The sequence below is a fragment of the Mustela lutreola genome, chromosome 1 (assembly GCF_030435805.1).
Source record: "Mustela lutreola isolate mMusLut2 chromosome 1, mMusLut2.pri, whole genome shotgun sequence".
Lineage (NCBI taxonomy): Eukaryota > Metazoa > Chordata > Mammalia > Carnivora > Mustelidae > Mustela > Mustela lutreola.
In genome coordinates, this window is record NC_081290.1 from 48,504,691 (window position 1) to 48,520,881 (window position 16,191).

Genomic DNA, 16,191 nt, shown 5'->3' on the forward strand with positions numbered 1-16,191 from the left:
GCCTCTGCGCTTTGTGTCTTATCACCCTCTTCTAGCTGCTTCCGCTCACTCGTCCAGCATTGAGGGAGGGCTTTCCCGTTCTGGGCTAGGCATTGGTGCCCTAAAAATTATGATCTCGTGACTCTCTTTTCTTAGCTACTGGAGGTATGTAAAACCCCAAAGGCTCTAATATATTAATTGATTTTATTTAAAAATTCTTTGTATAGAATTTACTTAGAGACTACCTGAAGTAATCTTCAAAGAATCGAAGTGCTCCTTTGAGAACTCTGTCATTGTAAGTGACTAACGTTTACTCTTTAACAACTTCATTCAACAGGCAGATCTTTTCCTTGAAAAACGTGGATGTCCTCGATAAACCCTAATTGCATATATGTAGCATAAATATTGTTTTTTTATTGGATTTGTTGCAGAAGTAAGGGCCTCTTTTGTTTAAATGGACTTGCTTTTGAACTGTGAAAATTTAATCGTGATAGTTTATCGGTTCAGCTCTGGAGAAGCTGAGGTAAAGCTATTTTGCTTCAGCCAGAGCTATTTATATACCATCACTGAGAGCTCCTTTTCATATTATTGGTGTTACTGCGTACTAAAAAAAGGAGTGTTAAAAGAAAACTTAGGATTTTTTTTCCTGTGCCCTTATTCACCACAATGATATTTTTAGAGGTTATTTCATCTAGTATATCTCTTCAGAAAGGGCTTTATCTTTTCACAGTAGAGGCAGACAAGAACTCAGCTTGAAGCCATTCCTTCTCAAGTCTTCTTTTTTGAAGGGTGAAAGGATCAGAGAGAGTGGAACTGTGTGTGTGAATTGAACCTCTGCCCTTAGCCTCTTGCCGAGTCACACATCTTCACCAGGGGAGAAATGGCCATAAATTTAACTGAAGAGGCCTTTAAGAAAAGGGGTTAAAATTTAAGACACTATTTCTAGGAGTTTCTCTCAGCAGAAAGAAAGAGCAGTCTTAGAAGTTTCTCCTGACTTCTCTTTGCTTCCAGAGAATGCCATCATTCTGCTTAGCTTTCCTTTGAAAGAGTGCTTTGCTGAACAGGGCAAGCAGATAATCATTCATTGTTGCAAATACCTGCTGAATTGGCCGAGTACAGAAGAGGAATGACAGCAGATGGCTGCTCCAGTGGCTAGCATTTGTTAGCAGAGGCTCTGGAAGACAAGCTAACTTCTAGAAGAACATCAGACATACAGCTGCAAACACTGTTCTGTAACAAAGCTAAGTTTGGAAACATGAGTAGATTTCACCCTGAAAGTGGAGTTGTTGATGTCAACAGAAGCATCTCATTTTGGGCCTGGCTGTGGGGTCTTGACAGAAGAGTGTGTGGAAGCCGCACTTTTGCCTGAGCTACACAGCCGGCCGAGAATGCCCAGGTTCTTTCGGAAGGCCGCAGGTGGAACCGTGTGCTGCATTTAGTACTGGTATCCACACCTACGGACCTCGGTCTGCATGGATCCGTACCCACAGGCTCTTGTCCATCTGCCCTTGCATGGTATTGTGAACATGTTAGACCACTTGTTAGGTTTCCCTTCTGATTTATTACCGACCTTGTAAGACATCCTATAATAATTTGCAAAGTTCTCTTTTCGTCTGCTCTTGTAACATGAAACAGTGTTTCAGAAAACACGATTACATAGGACATTTTCCCTTAAAATTTTGTGAATTATGCACATTGGGGACTATGGGGAGGGATAGGCTAAATGTTGGGCTTCGCAACTGCAAATCAGTTTACGAAAGGCCATGTGAGAGATAATGCTTAATATAATTCAACTTCCCGTCCATTAACATCCTGAACTATGGTGTAAAGTTTTGTATTTTTATTCTAGAAATATAGCTGACATTAGCATTCAGGTATGCAGTTCAGTTTATCTCTAGTGAAGAGTCTTTTAAAATTAAGTTAAATATAGCACAAAAGACATAGAAAATCAATAATATTTCATTTCTTTTAAGTAAGATCTTTCTATATACATTTGCTTTGGGTGCTTATAAATTTCTCCCTTTACAGAAGTATTTTATAATAAATGTCAGTTATAGATTTAACTGTGGCAAAAAAAAAAAAGTAGTGCAGGTTTTGTAGTACCTTTAATATATCAGGAAAAAACTGCTTAGCTAAGTAGTAGTGTAGGAAATAGTGGTACAATCTCCTAAACGATATTTTTAAAATGTAGTGATATTAATGGGAGACATTTAGGACCTTAAACTGTCAAATGTTATAAGATTCAATATCTTGTGCTTTAAGGTATTTAAGCTTCTTTGCTTATTGAATTACCTATCATTACCTTTTACACAGAGTATTTGTAGATGGATGTGAACTTGACTCACAAATATTTTCTTTTTTGTCTAATTACTCCCATACTAGTGATAAGTAAGATTTATTTTACCTTAGCATTATGTTTGTAGTCTTAAGATGTTAGCTGCAGTTAAAACTGAATTCTAGTGGCGTTAGGAAGTGATTGCTAGAACCGGTTAAAACTGATTTAAGTATTAGAAATGGAATATTAGGAAAATCCCAATTTTTTAATAGCATGTGTGTCTCAGTAAGTTTAAAAACAGCCTCTAGGGGTGTTACTAAGGAAACATTTCTTCTTTTTTTTTGGAAATAGCTAACTACAAATTAAGTACATATTAATTACTCATCAGGCTTCTCTTAGCTTATGTGTGACCACAGTGTGATTACTGTGGCAGCCATACTAGAATAGTATTTTAGATTTGTCCTCATCGCTGAAATAAGTATTTTGCTGTTACTGTTCGGGTAGAAAATGTAGGAGTCTATAAAAGGCATTTCCTGTCTATCAGATTTGTTTCTGCTTATGAGAAGTTGAATTTGAAACTAAGAGAGATGCAGATTAAGACTTTGGTGTGTAACATAGTTGATGAAAAATCAGCAGTTTATATCTAAATTATGTTACTGCTTTTTTTTCTTTTTTATATAATACAGAGCATTTAAATTAGTGATCTAATTACTTTATAGTTGTTAAAAATATAAAATGAAACCCAGAAGTTCTACTGGTCATTAACATTGGTATAGTACTAAAAGATTACAAATTACTCCAGTTGCCTGGAAAGCTCTTGATTTATGCATTCCATTTGATTATCTCACTGCTTCACCTTCTGAAGTAAATGTCAGAATAGTACTATAAGAGGGAAGGCCTTTCTATATGTCTAAGAAAAGATGCCCCAAACAGCTTTTTACAGTTTGCAAGTGGTGATAACAGTTTCCTCCTTAAATATTTCTCAGCACTTTTTTTTATTAAAAAAGAAAGGCTTACTACGTCTAATAGTAACATTTCCTTGTAGCTTCATTAGGTATGACAGGTAATGGATGTTAACTTTTTCATTTAAAAAAATCAGTTTATTTTAGTGATCTAAGATTTCCCAGTTCTGACTTGATGAGAGCATTGATATTACAACATAGTCTAAAATTTTAAGAATGACTATTTAAATTTTTTTCAGGTCAGAGTATAAAATATACCATGTTGACAAGGGAAAAAATGTTTGTGGTCTTAAGTAGACTCATTAATAATTGACAAACTTGGTACAACTTTTCCTCTTTTTAATCTTTACTTAACAAAAGATGGATTTCGTAGGATCAGACTATCTAACTTTACCTTAGAAAAAATTGAAGCAGTTTTTGTGGCCTTTGAAGTAGAAATATCTTTTTCTACTGTCTCTGCTTGGGTCCAGCTCTGTTGGTAATTGGATCTTTGGAGTATCTCTAGAGTTTTATGTGTTTTTACTATAACTTGGAGGAGGTGAGTGCAAATGGGCTTCTTCAGGAAAGACTTATCTGGGCAGATTTTTATTTTAACACTTTATAAAGAGCTTACTAGAAGAAAGTATAATTTTCAGTCAGACAGTTGACAATTTAATATTTATTTACAATATTTTATTAAACTTTGTTGAACTACTTACATGTGTACATGAAATTTTATACTTCTAAAATATTTTTATTTTCTACTATTAGATATTATTTATTTTCCAGAGTAAGACCAAGAATACAGTTTTTCATTTTTAGTTGCTATATTCTTTTGATTTGAGGATATTGTTAATTTTGAGTTTGTGCAATTTAAAGGAAATGCATTTTAAAGTACTTTTTCCTAAGTTACTCACATACTAAAAGTCTGGCACATTTTTCTTGGTGTTTGGAAAACAGTGAAGAACACCAAGTCCCCGCTTTCAAGTTTTCCCATTTGAGCAGGTAGTCACAAGGAGTATTCATTTAAGCAAGTCCGTGAGGTATTTTCAGATTGTGATAAGTATAGTGGAGAACCCAGAATATGTAGTGGTTGGAGGGAGATGGGAGTACATGAATAGGGAAGTCATAAAGGGAGGTCCCATTCAAGGAAAGCAGGCATCAAGGTTCTGACCCTAGAAGGAGCTTGACATGTTCAGCAGTTGGAAAGGAGGCTGCTGTGATGCTCTACTAAGTAGGGAAATGACTGTTGCTCAGTTGGCTGTGTTGGCTGGCAAGTTCATTTGGGACCTTCTAGGTAATACTTACAGAGAAGGGAGTCAGTCATTGGGAGGGACATGATCTGATTTATGCTTTTCAAAGACTGCATAGGGCCTGTGCATGTAGAATAATAGATTAGAAGGGCCGGGAAGTTGGCAGAAAAATCATTTAGAATCTTTGCTGCGGTCCAGGGAACGAACGGGTTGATGGCTGCTTGGACTCCAGTGGTCGCCCTGGAGGTTCTGAAAAGAGGATGAATTTGTGATAGATACATAATAGCCCCAAAGCAGGATATATGCTGGTTTTGCCTTCTTTACCTAAATCCTGTGGTTTCTGATCATTGTGGCAGCTTCGATTCTCACTATGTTGTGTCAAAGGAAGAATTGCTCGTAGGGCATGTAGATGAGTTAATTTACAGCACAGACATCACACCAAACAGATTTTGTCTTATTTAATCTGGCAAGTTGCAGTAAGCATTTATTTGATTTTTTAAAAAATGCACCATTTTGTTGTTGCAGGAAATGTTTTCCTATTTGTCCAGCCAACTAGAGAAGCTGTCGGAATGCTACAATGAAAGACTGTTGTATACACCTCACAATCCCATATCTTTAGGTAATATATTTTTCTTAAGGAAAATAAAAAATCATTGCTTCTTAACCCTCCCCAGCAGGGAGCTGGTATTTCTAGAAAGAGTATGAATTCTTTGTGGTTACAATGATTTCTAAATTCATTACAGCATTAATTTGGAAATTGAAAAAGTTTAGCCTTTTGAAATGCTTTAATGTATTTCTGAGATAAAAAGGATACACTGAAAAAAATTCAAATCAATATTAAATATCATAATGCATATACAGAAAATGATACTTTAACTCCTGCTTCTAACCAAAATAATTTAGTCACTAGTAAGAACTCTAAAAATTTTAAAAAGTTTCTACCAGTTAACAAAAAAACTATAATATTAGAAATTAAATCTGTGTTGTTTTTAATGCTGTGATTGTTTTCCTGACTATGTTAGAGAACTCTGTATTCATGATAATTTCCTTTGTATAAGGACTATATATTTTTGTCACGTAGTACAAGGACTATGAAACCGGTTAATATGAATGTTGACTTTTATGCATTTAACTTTCACGTTTCCTCAATATCCTTTTTGTGAATGACAGTTCCCCAACTTCATATTTTATGTGTATCTAAGGAAAGTAAGGACTCAATCATTTGTAACTGAAGCCTATTTCAGGAATAGGCTTCCATGGAAAACCATTTGCCACTGATACATAAAAAAAACCCGCCCTAATTAGTCCTTGGCTGGTTTCTAATTTATGTAAATGTTGTAGAAGATGATAAGGTATGGTCTGAATCCCAGGTCTGCCATTTACTAACCTCTAACCTCCTTTCCCCTAGCTATAAAATAGAGACAACGACCCCTCACATACAAAATTGTTAAAGAATGATTAAGGGGCACCTGGGTGGTTCCATCTGTTAGGTATCGGACTCTTGATTTAGGCTCAGGTCATGATCTCAGGGTCATGATTGAGCCCCATGTTGGGCTCTGAGCTCAGTGCAGAATCGGCTTGTCCCTCTCCCTCTGCTCCTGTCCCTACTGCTCTCCCTCCCTCTTTCTCAAATAAGTTTTTAAAAATCTTTTTTAAAAAATGGTTGAGATTATCAAGTATCTACTATACCCTATCAGGAAATGGTAGCAAGCAGTAGTGGTGAGAATATAGTTTACTCACGTAACGTCAGAAAGATCATTCTCCTTTTCATATGCAGAAGCTGATTTTACTTAGTCTCACATATGTACTGAAAATTGCCCACATTCTCATCTTACATGTTCTTAAAGCACCGTTGAATTTGAATAAACTGCCATATTGATCATGTCAGTGTTCCATTTTCAACTGGCAAGTTCACTCTTTAGAAGGGTGATAGGGAAATTCTATTCTGATTCTTACTGTGTTAATTTGTATTAACATCTTTTTGTCTGATAGGTAAACAGATCCTTACTGTCATTTATTTAATGCATTAAAATGAAATCATGCCACTTGACAATAAATAAAAAGTAATGTCTCCATGCCAGTTACAAAAAAGTATATGATCCTTTTGTCAGAGGTACTTAGAGTAATCAGAAGCATAGAGACAGAAAATAGGATGGTGGTTATGGAGGGTGGGGATGGGCAGGAGGAGAATGAAGAGTTACTGTTGAGTAGGTGCAGTGTTTCAGTCTTACAAGATGAAAAGAATTATGGGCGTGGATGGTGGTGGTATTTGCACAACAGTGTGAATGTGTTTAATGCCACCGAGCTGTATGCCTAAAAATGGTTAAGATGGTAAATTTTATGTTATGTGTATTTTAACACACACACAAAAGTAGAGTCTCCTTCATTAAGTGTTTATTTTTTGAGGGATTCTGTGCTGGTGAACCAAGGTGCATTGGGATCCTTTTTTCTTTTTCAGCTATGACACTTAAGACACTAAGTGAACACCAGGACAGATCTGTCACTCAGCTTGGCTCAATGCTTTTTACCAGACAGGTTTCTGGAGCCAGGTAGGTATGTGTGAAAGAGGCCTGGACTTACTTACATCTCCAAAAACTTAACTGTAAAGTATTTTTCCTAAACGGTTGACCCCAAGTATATGCTGAGTTCCGTGTGAGTGTTCCTCATGGGTGAAGGAACAATGAGGTGGAGAGTGTGTAGGGCTATGGTAGCCCATGTGTAGAAGGCCTGCACTTGAAGCAGTCTCAGAAGGATAGGGACCTTGTCTGTTTTCATGGACATCCAGAAACAAAGTTTCATCATCCCTCCGTACAGATTTTTATCGTTATTTTCCTTTGTTAGATCATCTTCAGGGGTGTCACATTTTGGTGCTAGAGATAAGTCATCTTCATTACTAAATTCAGATGAAAACATTTTGTAAGGAAAAACTCATTTCCTAAACCAAAAGTTAGGCAATTCTTGTCTAAGTACTGCCTTTGAAAAATGTACTTTTTGCTCTTACATGTACGCGTCTTAAAAATGCATTTCATTTTTCATTTTATATTTGATGAGGTCAGAGGAAAAGGACTTGAGAAGAAATATCTTGCTCTAAGTACTCTTCTTTACATGCCTTTATTAAAGAATTTCTCTCTGACTACCAGAGATTAGAGATTTCACATCAAAGGACAACTTTTTAAAAGAAAAAATCTTAGATTAATTCAGCTTTTACCTTGATGAACTATATCCATTCATGGCATAGTTTTGACGCTTCTAAAATGGTTTTCTTGGCCTTGCTTTTAGTGTTGCCACTATTTGTCTTTTTGTTTAGGATGATTTAATTGACTTATTTTTTTTTAAAAGTACCATTAGAAATCTGCTTATATCAAGTATGCCAATGAAGTCAAGCTTACCAAGTACACGTGCCATCGCCAAATATCCCTTTATGCTGACCACCACCCCCTGTAAGCAGTCACAGAATTCTTTCTGGATCCTTGCTTTAAAACCCTCCATTGCACAGCATGGATCAGATAGGTGGAATTTCAGTTTGTTGATTGTTGGAGGTGATACACAGCAATTCGTCAACGTGGTTTGACTTAGAAATTTCAGTATTCCATTTGAAGTATATATATGTGAAGTCAGATTCCATATTTAGTACAAAAACAGAAATAATTTTCTTTTTTTTCTCTTTGAAAAAGGTGCAAAGGTATTTGTGATTCATAGAAGTAATAGCTCTTAATGGAAGATAAGTCAGTGGTCATCTCCAGGCAGCACTCTTCTACGGAGATTAGCCATGTATTGTATAATTTTATCTTAAGGCTGCCACCGTCTGTTTTCATAGGCCCTGATTTATGGCTGCTTTTAATTTCTTTATCAGTAGATCTAAGGCTTAGTAACACTGATATCTGTTGTTTATGGGTAATATTCTGTTAACACCACGAGACATATTAAATTGCTAAATCTTCTCCCTTTTAGGGTTGTGCCTCTTGGGTCTGTGCAAGCCGTGAGTGGCCACACCTTCCAAGGCTTTATGGCACATACAAATAATTACCCTTGTGCTTACCTCAACGCTGCAGCAGCCGTTGGAATGAAGACACAGGATGTGGACTTGTTCGTGAAGAGACTTGACAAGTGTTTAAAGACAGTAAGAAAAGAACAAAATAAAGAGAGTAATGCATCTGCAGTGGAAAATTACAACAAAACTGAAGATGTAGATATTGAAGAAATGGCTTTAAAACTAGATAATGTGCTTCTTGACACGTCCCAGAATTCTTCATGACATGTGAAAGGTTTCTTTTTGATTACTTGAAGGAAGTGATGAGGCTACAGTACAAATAAGCAGTTTAAAGATAGGGCTTGAGGTTTCGGAACTGAGAATGTCTTGGAGGATATGGAGGATATTTGGTCAAGGTACAGACGGGTCTGAGCTAGCCATCTGATGACTTGTTATGTTTTTTTATTCTTAGACTGCCTCAGTTACTATGTTCCTTAGCAGATAAAACTACCATTAGGATTTTTCTAATTATTAGAATATTTGCCAATTAAGCATTATGATTCAGATCATTCTTACTAATGTGACAAGTAAAATTACTTCTAATTCTTTTGGAAATGTGTAAACTGTTTCCTCCTGACCATTCTCTACCATTCACAAATGACTTCTGTTTCTGGTCACAGAGAATTGAGAACGATCCAGTACTGCTATTTACAAGATGTTGGTGTCTGCAAGTCACAGTCTGCCTGTGAAATGGTCATTCCCCAGGGAAGCAGAGTCCAGCATAAGCTTTAGCTTTCACTTAGTGGTTCTCAGCTGGGGATGATTTGCTTATATCTAAGCAACACCTGGGGACATTTTTAGTGCTCACGACCTGTGGCGTGCTCTTGACATCTAGAGCTGGAGGCCAGGGGTCCTGCTGCTCAATATCCCACAGTGTGTGAGCGGCTTTCTGGAACACAGCCCCAAATCTCAGTAATGCTGAGAAGGAGAAATACCACCCTAACCCAACTCAAGCAAAGTTCCCTGCAGCAACTTTCTTTATTCAGTAGTGCTTCAAAGAAGAAAGCAGTAAATTTTACCAAATTATACAGCGTTAAGTTCTTAAGTGATAAGATGGGCTGCCTGTTCTAAACCTGAGATTATATGGCATTTGTGTGTTTTTCCATTTGGGCCAGTGAAAGCTTTCTCCCACTGTTTCTGCTCTAAGCAGGCTTTGCATACTGGTTAGTTCAGGTGTTGTGCACAGCCATTATCAAGAATGGTTAACTTGGGTATTTGGGGATCTGTTTTTGCTAGGAAGGTGAAAATGATGTAGTAGGATGAACAGGTGTATTTGCCACCCCCCTCCCCCAACACGCTCACTTTCTTAGTCTGATATTCCAGACTTGCTGTAACAATTTTTGTTGTTTATGTTTTAAGAAATAGACTAATGCCTCCAAGCCTGAGGAATGAGCGAAGCTTTTGAATACACCAAAAATGCCAAAGCCATAGTCCTCAAGACCTGCTCGCTGGAGCGGTGTTCCTACGAGATGCTCACAGGGATAAAGTATTCTGTGGGCAGATCATTTTGGGCCTTTGTAAACCTGCCTATCAGCACATTAAAGGCTCTGAGAATTCCTTGGAAACCAACTTAAGTGCCCTTATCCAAACATGGAACCCTTTTCTCAACTAAAAACTTACTGACATCCCACTGAACATGCTTTCAAAAACACTGCAGTTGAGAATGCGGCCTTGGTTTCTGGGTTGTGTTTTTCTCTGTCACTTGGTGGTGTAAACTGTCACATATGAGCTCAGACACTCCCATCAGTGCGTAAGTTAAAATACTCTAACCCTAGCTTGATCTCCTTAGACGTCATAAAATTTAATTATCAATATTGTAAAGGTTACTTTTAAGTTGTTTATTGTATTTGGGGTTCTAATATTTTAGATTTTTTTTTTTTTTTTTAATAGCTGTAACAACACACTCTAGAGTAATACCTGGGTGAAAAGGTGGTGTGAGGTTTTTTATGTGGATTTGGGACTGAGTTGTAGAACCGATAAAGCGAAAGGGTCCCAGCCGTGCCTCTGGAGTCTGCAAGAGGGAATGGAGCCGTGTTGCAGATGCTAAGTGCTGCTGGCACAGCTTCCTGGATGAGGGAGCCAGGGCGGGTTTCTAGAACAAGTGATCTATACCGTGTGAGCGTCATTTAGCTTGAGAAGGCCGGAGCCGAGAGACCAGCAAATGTTTTCTCATCTGCAGTGTATCAGCAGTTCTTGGGCTTCAGCTGCTGAATAGATAATAATTCTAATTGAAGATAAATTACATGAACCCACATGTGAATGATAGATGTGTTGTAACATTTCATTCCTGGTGCATAAAATCAGCTGCAGTTTTTATTATTAGTTCTTTCTTTTCAGAGGTTTTGGAGTAACAGCTCTGGTCCTGCTGACTTAAATTTGACCTTGAGGTCCTGGAATTCACAAGAGTTTTTGAAGGGGTGCTGTAGGTTCTGCTGATTTGGGCTTGCCTTTGCTCCCACCCCAGTGTTGTTTTTGCTCACTCTGGCCCATTTCCACGTGTAAGTGTAAAAAAGTATGTATGTACAATTAAATCCACTTCAAGTTGCTAGTACTGATCGGTAAACCTCATAGTTGGCCTTCATTACCCTTGAACTGTGGTGGAGAGGCAATGACTGATCCATTTTCCAGGCATGACTAAGATGACCTGTCCTTACGACCCAGCTGCCCTTCATAAGGCTCTCCGGTAGAGTTTTGGAATTTGGTTTTTAAAGTCATTGGACTTTCCCAGAAAGGAAAATCGAATAACACAAAATATTCTTTAGGTCACTACACAATGTGTTACTTCTATAGAGAGCAGGGAAAGGTATTTTAAAATCCAGCTCTCAATTTGGCTCTTCTGTCCTCTGTTGATGAATTCTCACTCTATCAGGGAATGATACGTGATACCAGCCTCAGGAGTTCAGTGTTCAACCATAAATCTTTCTAGTTAGCTTTTTGCATTAGTTGAGTGAAGTTATAGAATGTGAATTATTGAATACAGTTCTGTTCAGCCAATAGGCCCTTGATATACACAATGGTAAATTTAAATATAAATTAAGTTTTTTCTGATTTTCTCCCCAGCACATAACTTTCCTGTGGTTCTATTTCTGTAAGCACCCCGTCATGACTGTCATCGAGCCTAAGCTATAGGCTGTGTTTTCATTTGTGGACAATATGTCTATGAGAGGCTTTAGTAAAAGTAAAATGAACTAAAGACTTTTTTTTTTTTTTAACCAGTGATATTACTTTAATCTTGAATTAGTAGCTCATCATGAGAGTAAAATTCTGTGTTCTTTCAAAGAGGAGAATAGCTAACAGCAAATAATTGAAGCAAACTGGTGAGTCTCATTCATGTAACGCTCAGAGAAAGGTTTTTGCATACATACACATCGGGTGCACACAAGACTTGGGGTTTCTCCTCTCATTTCCTAAGATGTCCTAATTTCTCCCAAGCCCTTAAGTGATTTTGTTGTATTTTGCATTCATGGGGTTGACTTTATTTGGGAACAAAAATCTAATCTGGTTTGTATACACAGAAGCCTGGTCATCTCAGAAGTTAAGTACCTTCTAAATAAAAACTATGAATATTCTGTTAGCGGTTAAAAAACAGTTCCCATCAGCAGCTTTTCCTTGTCTGTCCCATTGTGCTTCTCTGTCTCTTCTGGCCGCGCCTAGTGTACAGGTACGAGACGTCCCCACCACGTCCCTTTGTGCCTTTCGTCTTGTTTTCCTGTCCCTTCAGCCATATGGTGTGTGCACAGATCAGCTGATGAGTGCAGGGCTAATGAATATATCTTTATAATCTCCTAAATACTATTTAGGTCAATCTAAGGCCTTAGGCAGAATCTGGAAGTGTTTATACTGTCCTGTTTTTAGTAAGCAGTGTCAACTTGAACTTCTAGAGAAATGTGAAGAAAAGCTACATTCCACTGTGTAATTGTGAGGGGACACTACCTACTAGAATTGAAGCTGATGTCAGCCTGCTACCCTGTACGCTTTACCATAAGAGAAAGATGTTTCAAAAAATATTTTCGATGTAGACTGTTTAAAAATGAATTATATAATTTACAACATGAAATAAATTTTTAATAAATCATTGACAGTGCATTTCCTTAGTTTACCCAATCATGGCTTCAGATAAAATCTGAAAAGTACAGATAATGAACACCAGATTACTTACTCATTTTTTGATTCAGTCATCAGTACCAGTCAGCAAGAAAAGTCCTATTTATAATGGGAATCACGAGTCTCACAGGGTTGGGGGCTAGTTTGTTGTTTAAAGAGATGACATTACAGCAACCTTTTTCAAAAGATCTGTTGACTACAGAAAGTTAGATGCGTTTCATCTTTTCTAAAAGAAACGCTTTATCTTTTATTTGAAAATAAAATGTGTTACTTCCCTCTTCAGATTTCATTTTTAAATTGTGCTGTTTGAATTTTGCAGGTAGTTCTCATTTGCTTTGGAGCTGGATCTCTGCATGGGTACTTATTAACCATATGAGCTCACATATTTAACCTCTGAGTATTGGTCCCATCATATGTGAAATGGGTACAATCTTACAGGATTGAGGATTAAATAAGATGATAATATATGTAAAGATTTAACTCAGTGCCTGATATAGCACTTTCTGTTAATAACTGCTATGATGCTCTACATAAAGTTAATTTGTACTAGAGTTAAATTAAAATACATTCATTTTCTAGTTAATTTAGTAGAACTCTTTTTGAGGGGGGTCATCAATGGATTTTGTCCCTTCTCCAGGGGAAGTTAAAAAGTGTGGTTGATTTTAGATGACCACCTTTTTTTTTTTTTTTTTAACTTTCAGAGTTTCTATGAATTTCTTTTTGTTTTCTGTTTAAACTTGAGAATTATTTTCAAGAAACATATTTAAAATGCATTCACTATTTTATGGACTTGAATTCGGATCACTCAGGAGAACTCAGGAGAGTTGGACAGAAATAGTTCATGCCATAGTGACTTCCAAATTGGCTGTATTACGGACTCAAGTTTTTGGGATAGCCAGCAGACCCGCAAGCATAGCTAAGTTCATTATATTTAGCCCTATTCTTAGATGACTTTCCACATTCAGCAGAATGACTAACGCTCCCAAATTTACATCTCTAGTAGACCTCTTCCCTCAACTCCACACTCAATGAAACTGCCTGTTCATCTTTTAGATGTGCTAGACATTTATCTCCCTCATGCTAGAAGGGTGATTCCTTGATCTTTTCCCCCAGAAAACGTGTTCCACCCACAGCCTTCCCCTTCTCAGTTGAATAGACTTCCGTTCTTTCAATTATTTAATCCAAAAACCTTGGAGAAATCCTCTGCTCCTCTCTTTTCTCACAGTCTATGTCTTACCCATCAAGAAATCATATTGTGTCTACCTTTTAAAAGTATCCAGAATCAAACCCCTCCTTACCTCTTCCTCTGCTCCCAGCCACCTATGAACTGTCTGTTCCTGGTCTGGACTATTGCAGTACCCCACACCTCGTTGTGTACCCCCCCCCCCCCGCAAAGAACCTCCCTGCCTTCTATCCAGGCCCCTTTGCAGTCTATTGGGAATACAATATCCAGGGTGAACCTTTAAGACATGGATCCTATCGGTTGTCTGCTCGGACTCTGATGGTGGCTCCGTAGGCTACTGAGCAGATGCCAAAGTTCTGGCTGGCCCCAGAGGTTCTGCAGCATGTGGCCTGTCTGCCCCCACCTCCGGGATTTTTCTGACTCTTCTTCCCACGCTTTACCTTTGCCTCCTCCACTTTAGCCCACCTGGCTGCCTTGCTGTGCCTCAGGGCCTTGATCCCGGATACCTCCAACCCCCGCCCCTCCACCGCATGGGAACCCTGCCACCCAGATGCTGGCTACACGCCTCCCCTGCTTCTTGTTTTTAATCAGAATTTTCCTTTTTGATGATGTCTACCCAGACCATCTCTTTTGTTTATTTATTTTTATTTATTTTTTAAAAAGATCTTACTTATTTGAGAGAGCATGTGCATGAGCAGTGGGGGAGGGGCAGAGGAAGAGGGAGAAGCAGACTCCCCACTCGATGGGGAGCCCAACTTTGAGGCTCCAACCCAGGACCCTGAGATCATAACCTGAGCTGCCAGCAGATGCCCCCAGACTATTTATTTTTAAGACCATGGTTACTCCCCTCCCTCCCTTAATAGTGTCTCTAAAAATGGTCTTAAAATTGAGAATGAAGCCTCAGTTTTACTGTGTGTAAGAATCTCCTGGGGTTCTCTTTAAAATGCAGATTTGGAATCAGTAGATCTGGGGCGAAGTCAGCATTGCTAGCAAGCCCTGCGGGGATACTGATCTCACAAACCACACAAGAGCAGAGAGCCAGCGTACCATGTAGTTGACATATTTATTGTGTCCTGTTGTTTGTCTCTGTCCATTCGGTTGGAACAGAACCTCCACTAGAGCGGGATCTTTGTTTCGTCCACTCATGTATCCCAAGCACCCAAAGAGTACCTGGCCCGTGACAGTCTCAAATATTTGTGGTAGGAATGATTCGCTAGGCACTATTAAATACTTCTAGAACTATATATGAAACCCTGTCATGTCTGATTGAAACTCTTCTGTGGTTTTCCGCTACTTCTAGAACAGAGTCCCCAAACTCCTGGTCGTTGTGGCCGACACAGAGACCTTGCTCGGACCCCACTTCAAGAAAAGTCTAACTACCTAGCTGCAGGGAGGGAACTTAGCTGACGGCCTCCCTGCCTTGAGCTCCTTCAAGTTTAGCACAAACCTCGTTTTTGAGCCAAAGTCACACCTTTGGCCCATTTCCGAGCAAGGCAGTGACATGACGGCCTGGCTCTTTCCACCTGATGGAGGAGTCCTCAAAGGAGTTGTCTTTGCTTCAGATCCCGCCACAGGGCAGGCTGAATTTGGTGGGTTCTGCATTGCAATCTGCTGGTTCCCCCTGCTGCAGCCTGCCCCCCCTTCTTTGACAGGCCTCACTTCCCATAAACCCCTTGTGTTCTTAAGTACAAAATGCAGGTTCTTTCTCCGCCTCTGCTTCCCTGAGACTCCAACCTAGGACACCTGTGGCCTCAAGGTGCGCTCTAGTCCCCTGCCTGCCTTTCCCGGGACCACATCTCCCACCCCTCTCCCTGGCTCTAAACAGACCAGACAAACCCAGAGGGCATCCGCCTATTACTATTTAAATAATATGAATGCATAATACAGTTCCTCATTGGACTAATTAATCTTTCACTTGTTGGCCATCCCAGATTCTTATGTTGTTTTTGTCTGGCATCATTTGTTAGATGTTTTGTAACTTAAAATACTAATTAATGTTTTTGACTATGTGGCAAGACTTTGTAATTGAGCACAGCTTTTTTTTTTTTTTTAAAGATTTTATTTATTGGACAGACAGAGATCACAAGTAGGCAGAGAAGCAGGCAGAGAGAGGGAAGTAGGCTCCCCGCCGAGCAGAGAGCCTGATGCGGGGCTCGATCCCAGGACCCTGGGATCATGACCCGAGCCGAAGGCAGAGGCTTTAACCCACTGAGCCACCCAGGCACCCCACTGAGCACAGCTTTGATGAGTGGTCAGTATTCTGGGAGAGAAGTAAATCCCCTCCACGGACCAACCTTCGGTTGGAGTTTCGTTCAAGGCCCTGTCGTGGCTGTGAAGTAATTAAAATGCAGGCTCCCCCTGGGCCAAGGGGACTTGCACAAGTCACTTTTGACACATCTGTGAAATTGGGGACAAAAAATCCAAAA

At 38.9% G+C, this 16,191-nt stretch overlaps 1 protein-coding gene across 1 annotated transcript in view; it reads left to right on the forward strand.

The window, feature by feature from the left end:
- Positions 1–12,553, forward strand: part of SEPSECS (Sep (O-phosphoserine) tRNA:Sec (selenocysteine) tRNA synthase) — a 35,683-nt gene extending 23,130 nt beyond the window's left edge. Inside the window, exons 9-11 of the mRNA XM_059164484.1 lie at positions 4,974–5,067; positions 6,907–6,997; positions 8,400–12,553. Coding sequence (XP_059020467.1) covers positions 4,974–5,067; positions 6,907–6,997; positions 8,400–8,703 — 489 coding nt within the window. The 3' untranslated portion in view covers positions 8,704–12,553. The remainder of the gene's footprint in view (positions 1–4,973; positions 5,068–6,906; positions 6,998–8,399) is intronic.
- Positions 12,554–16,191: the final 3,638 nt, after the last annotated feature.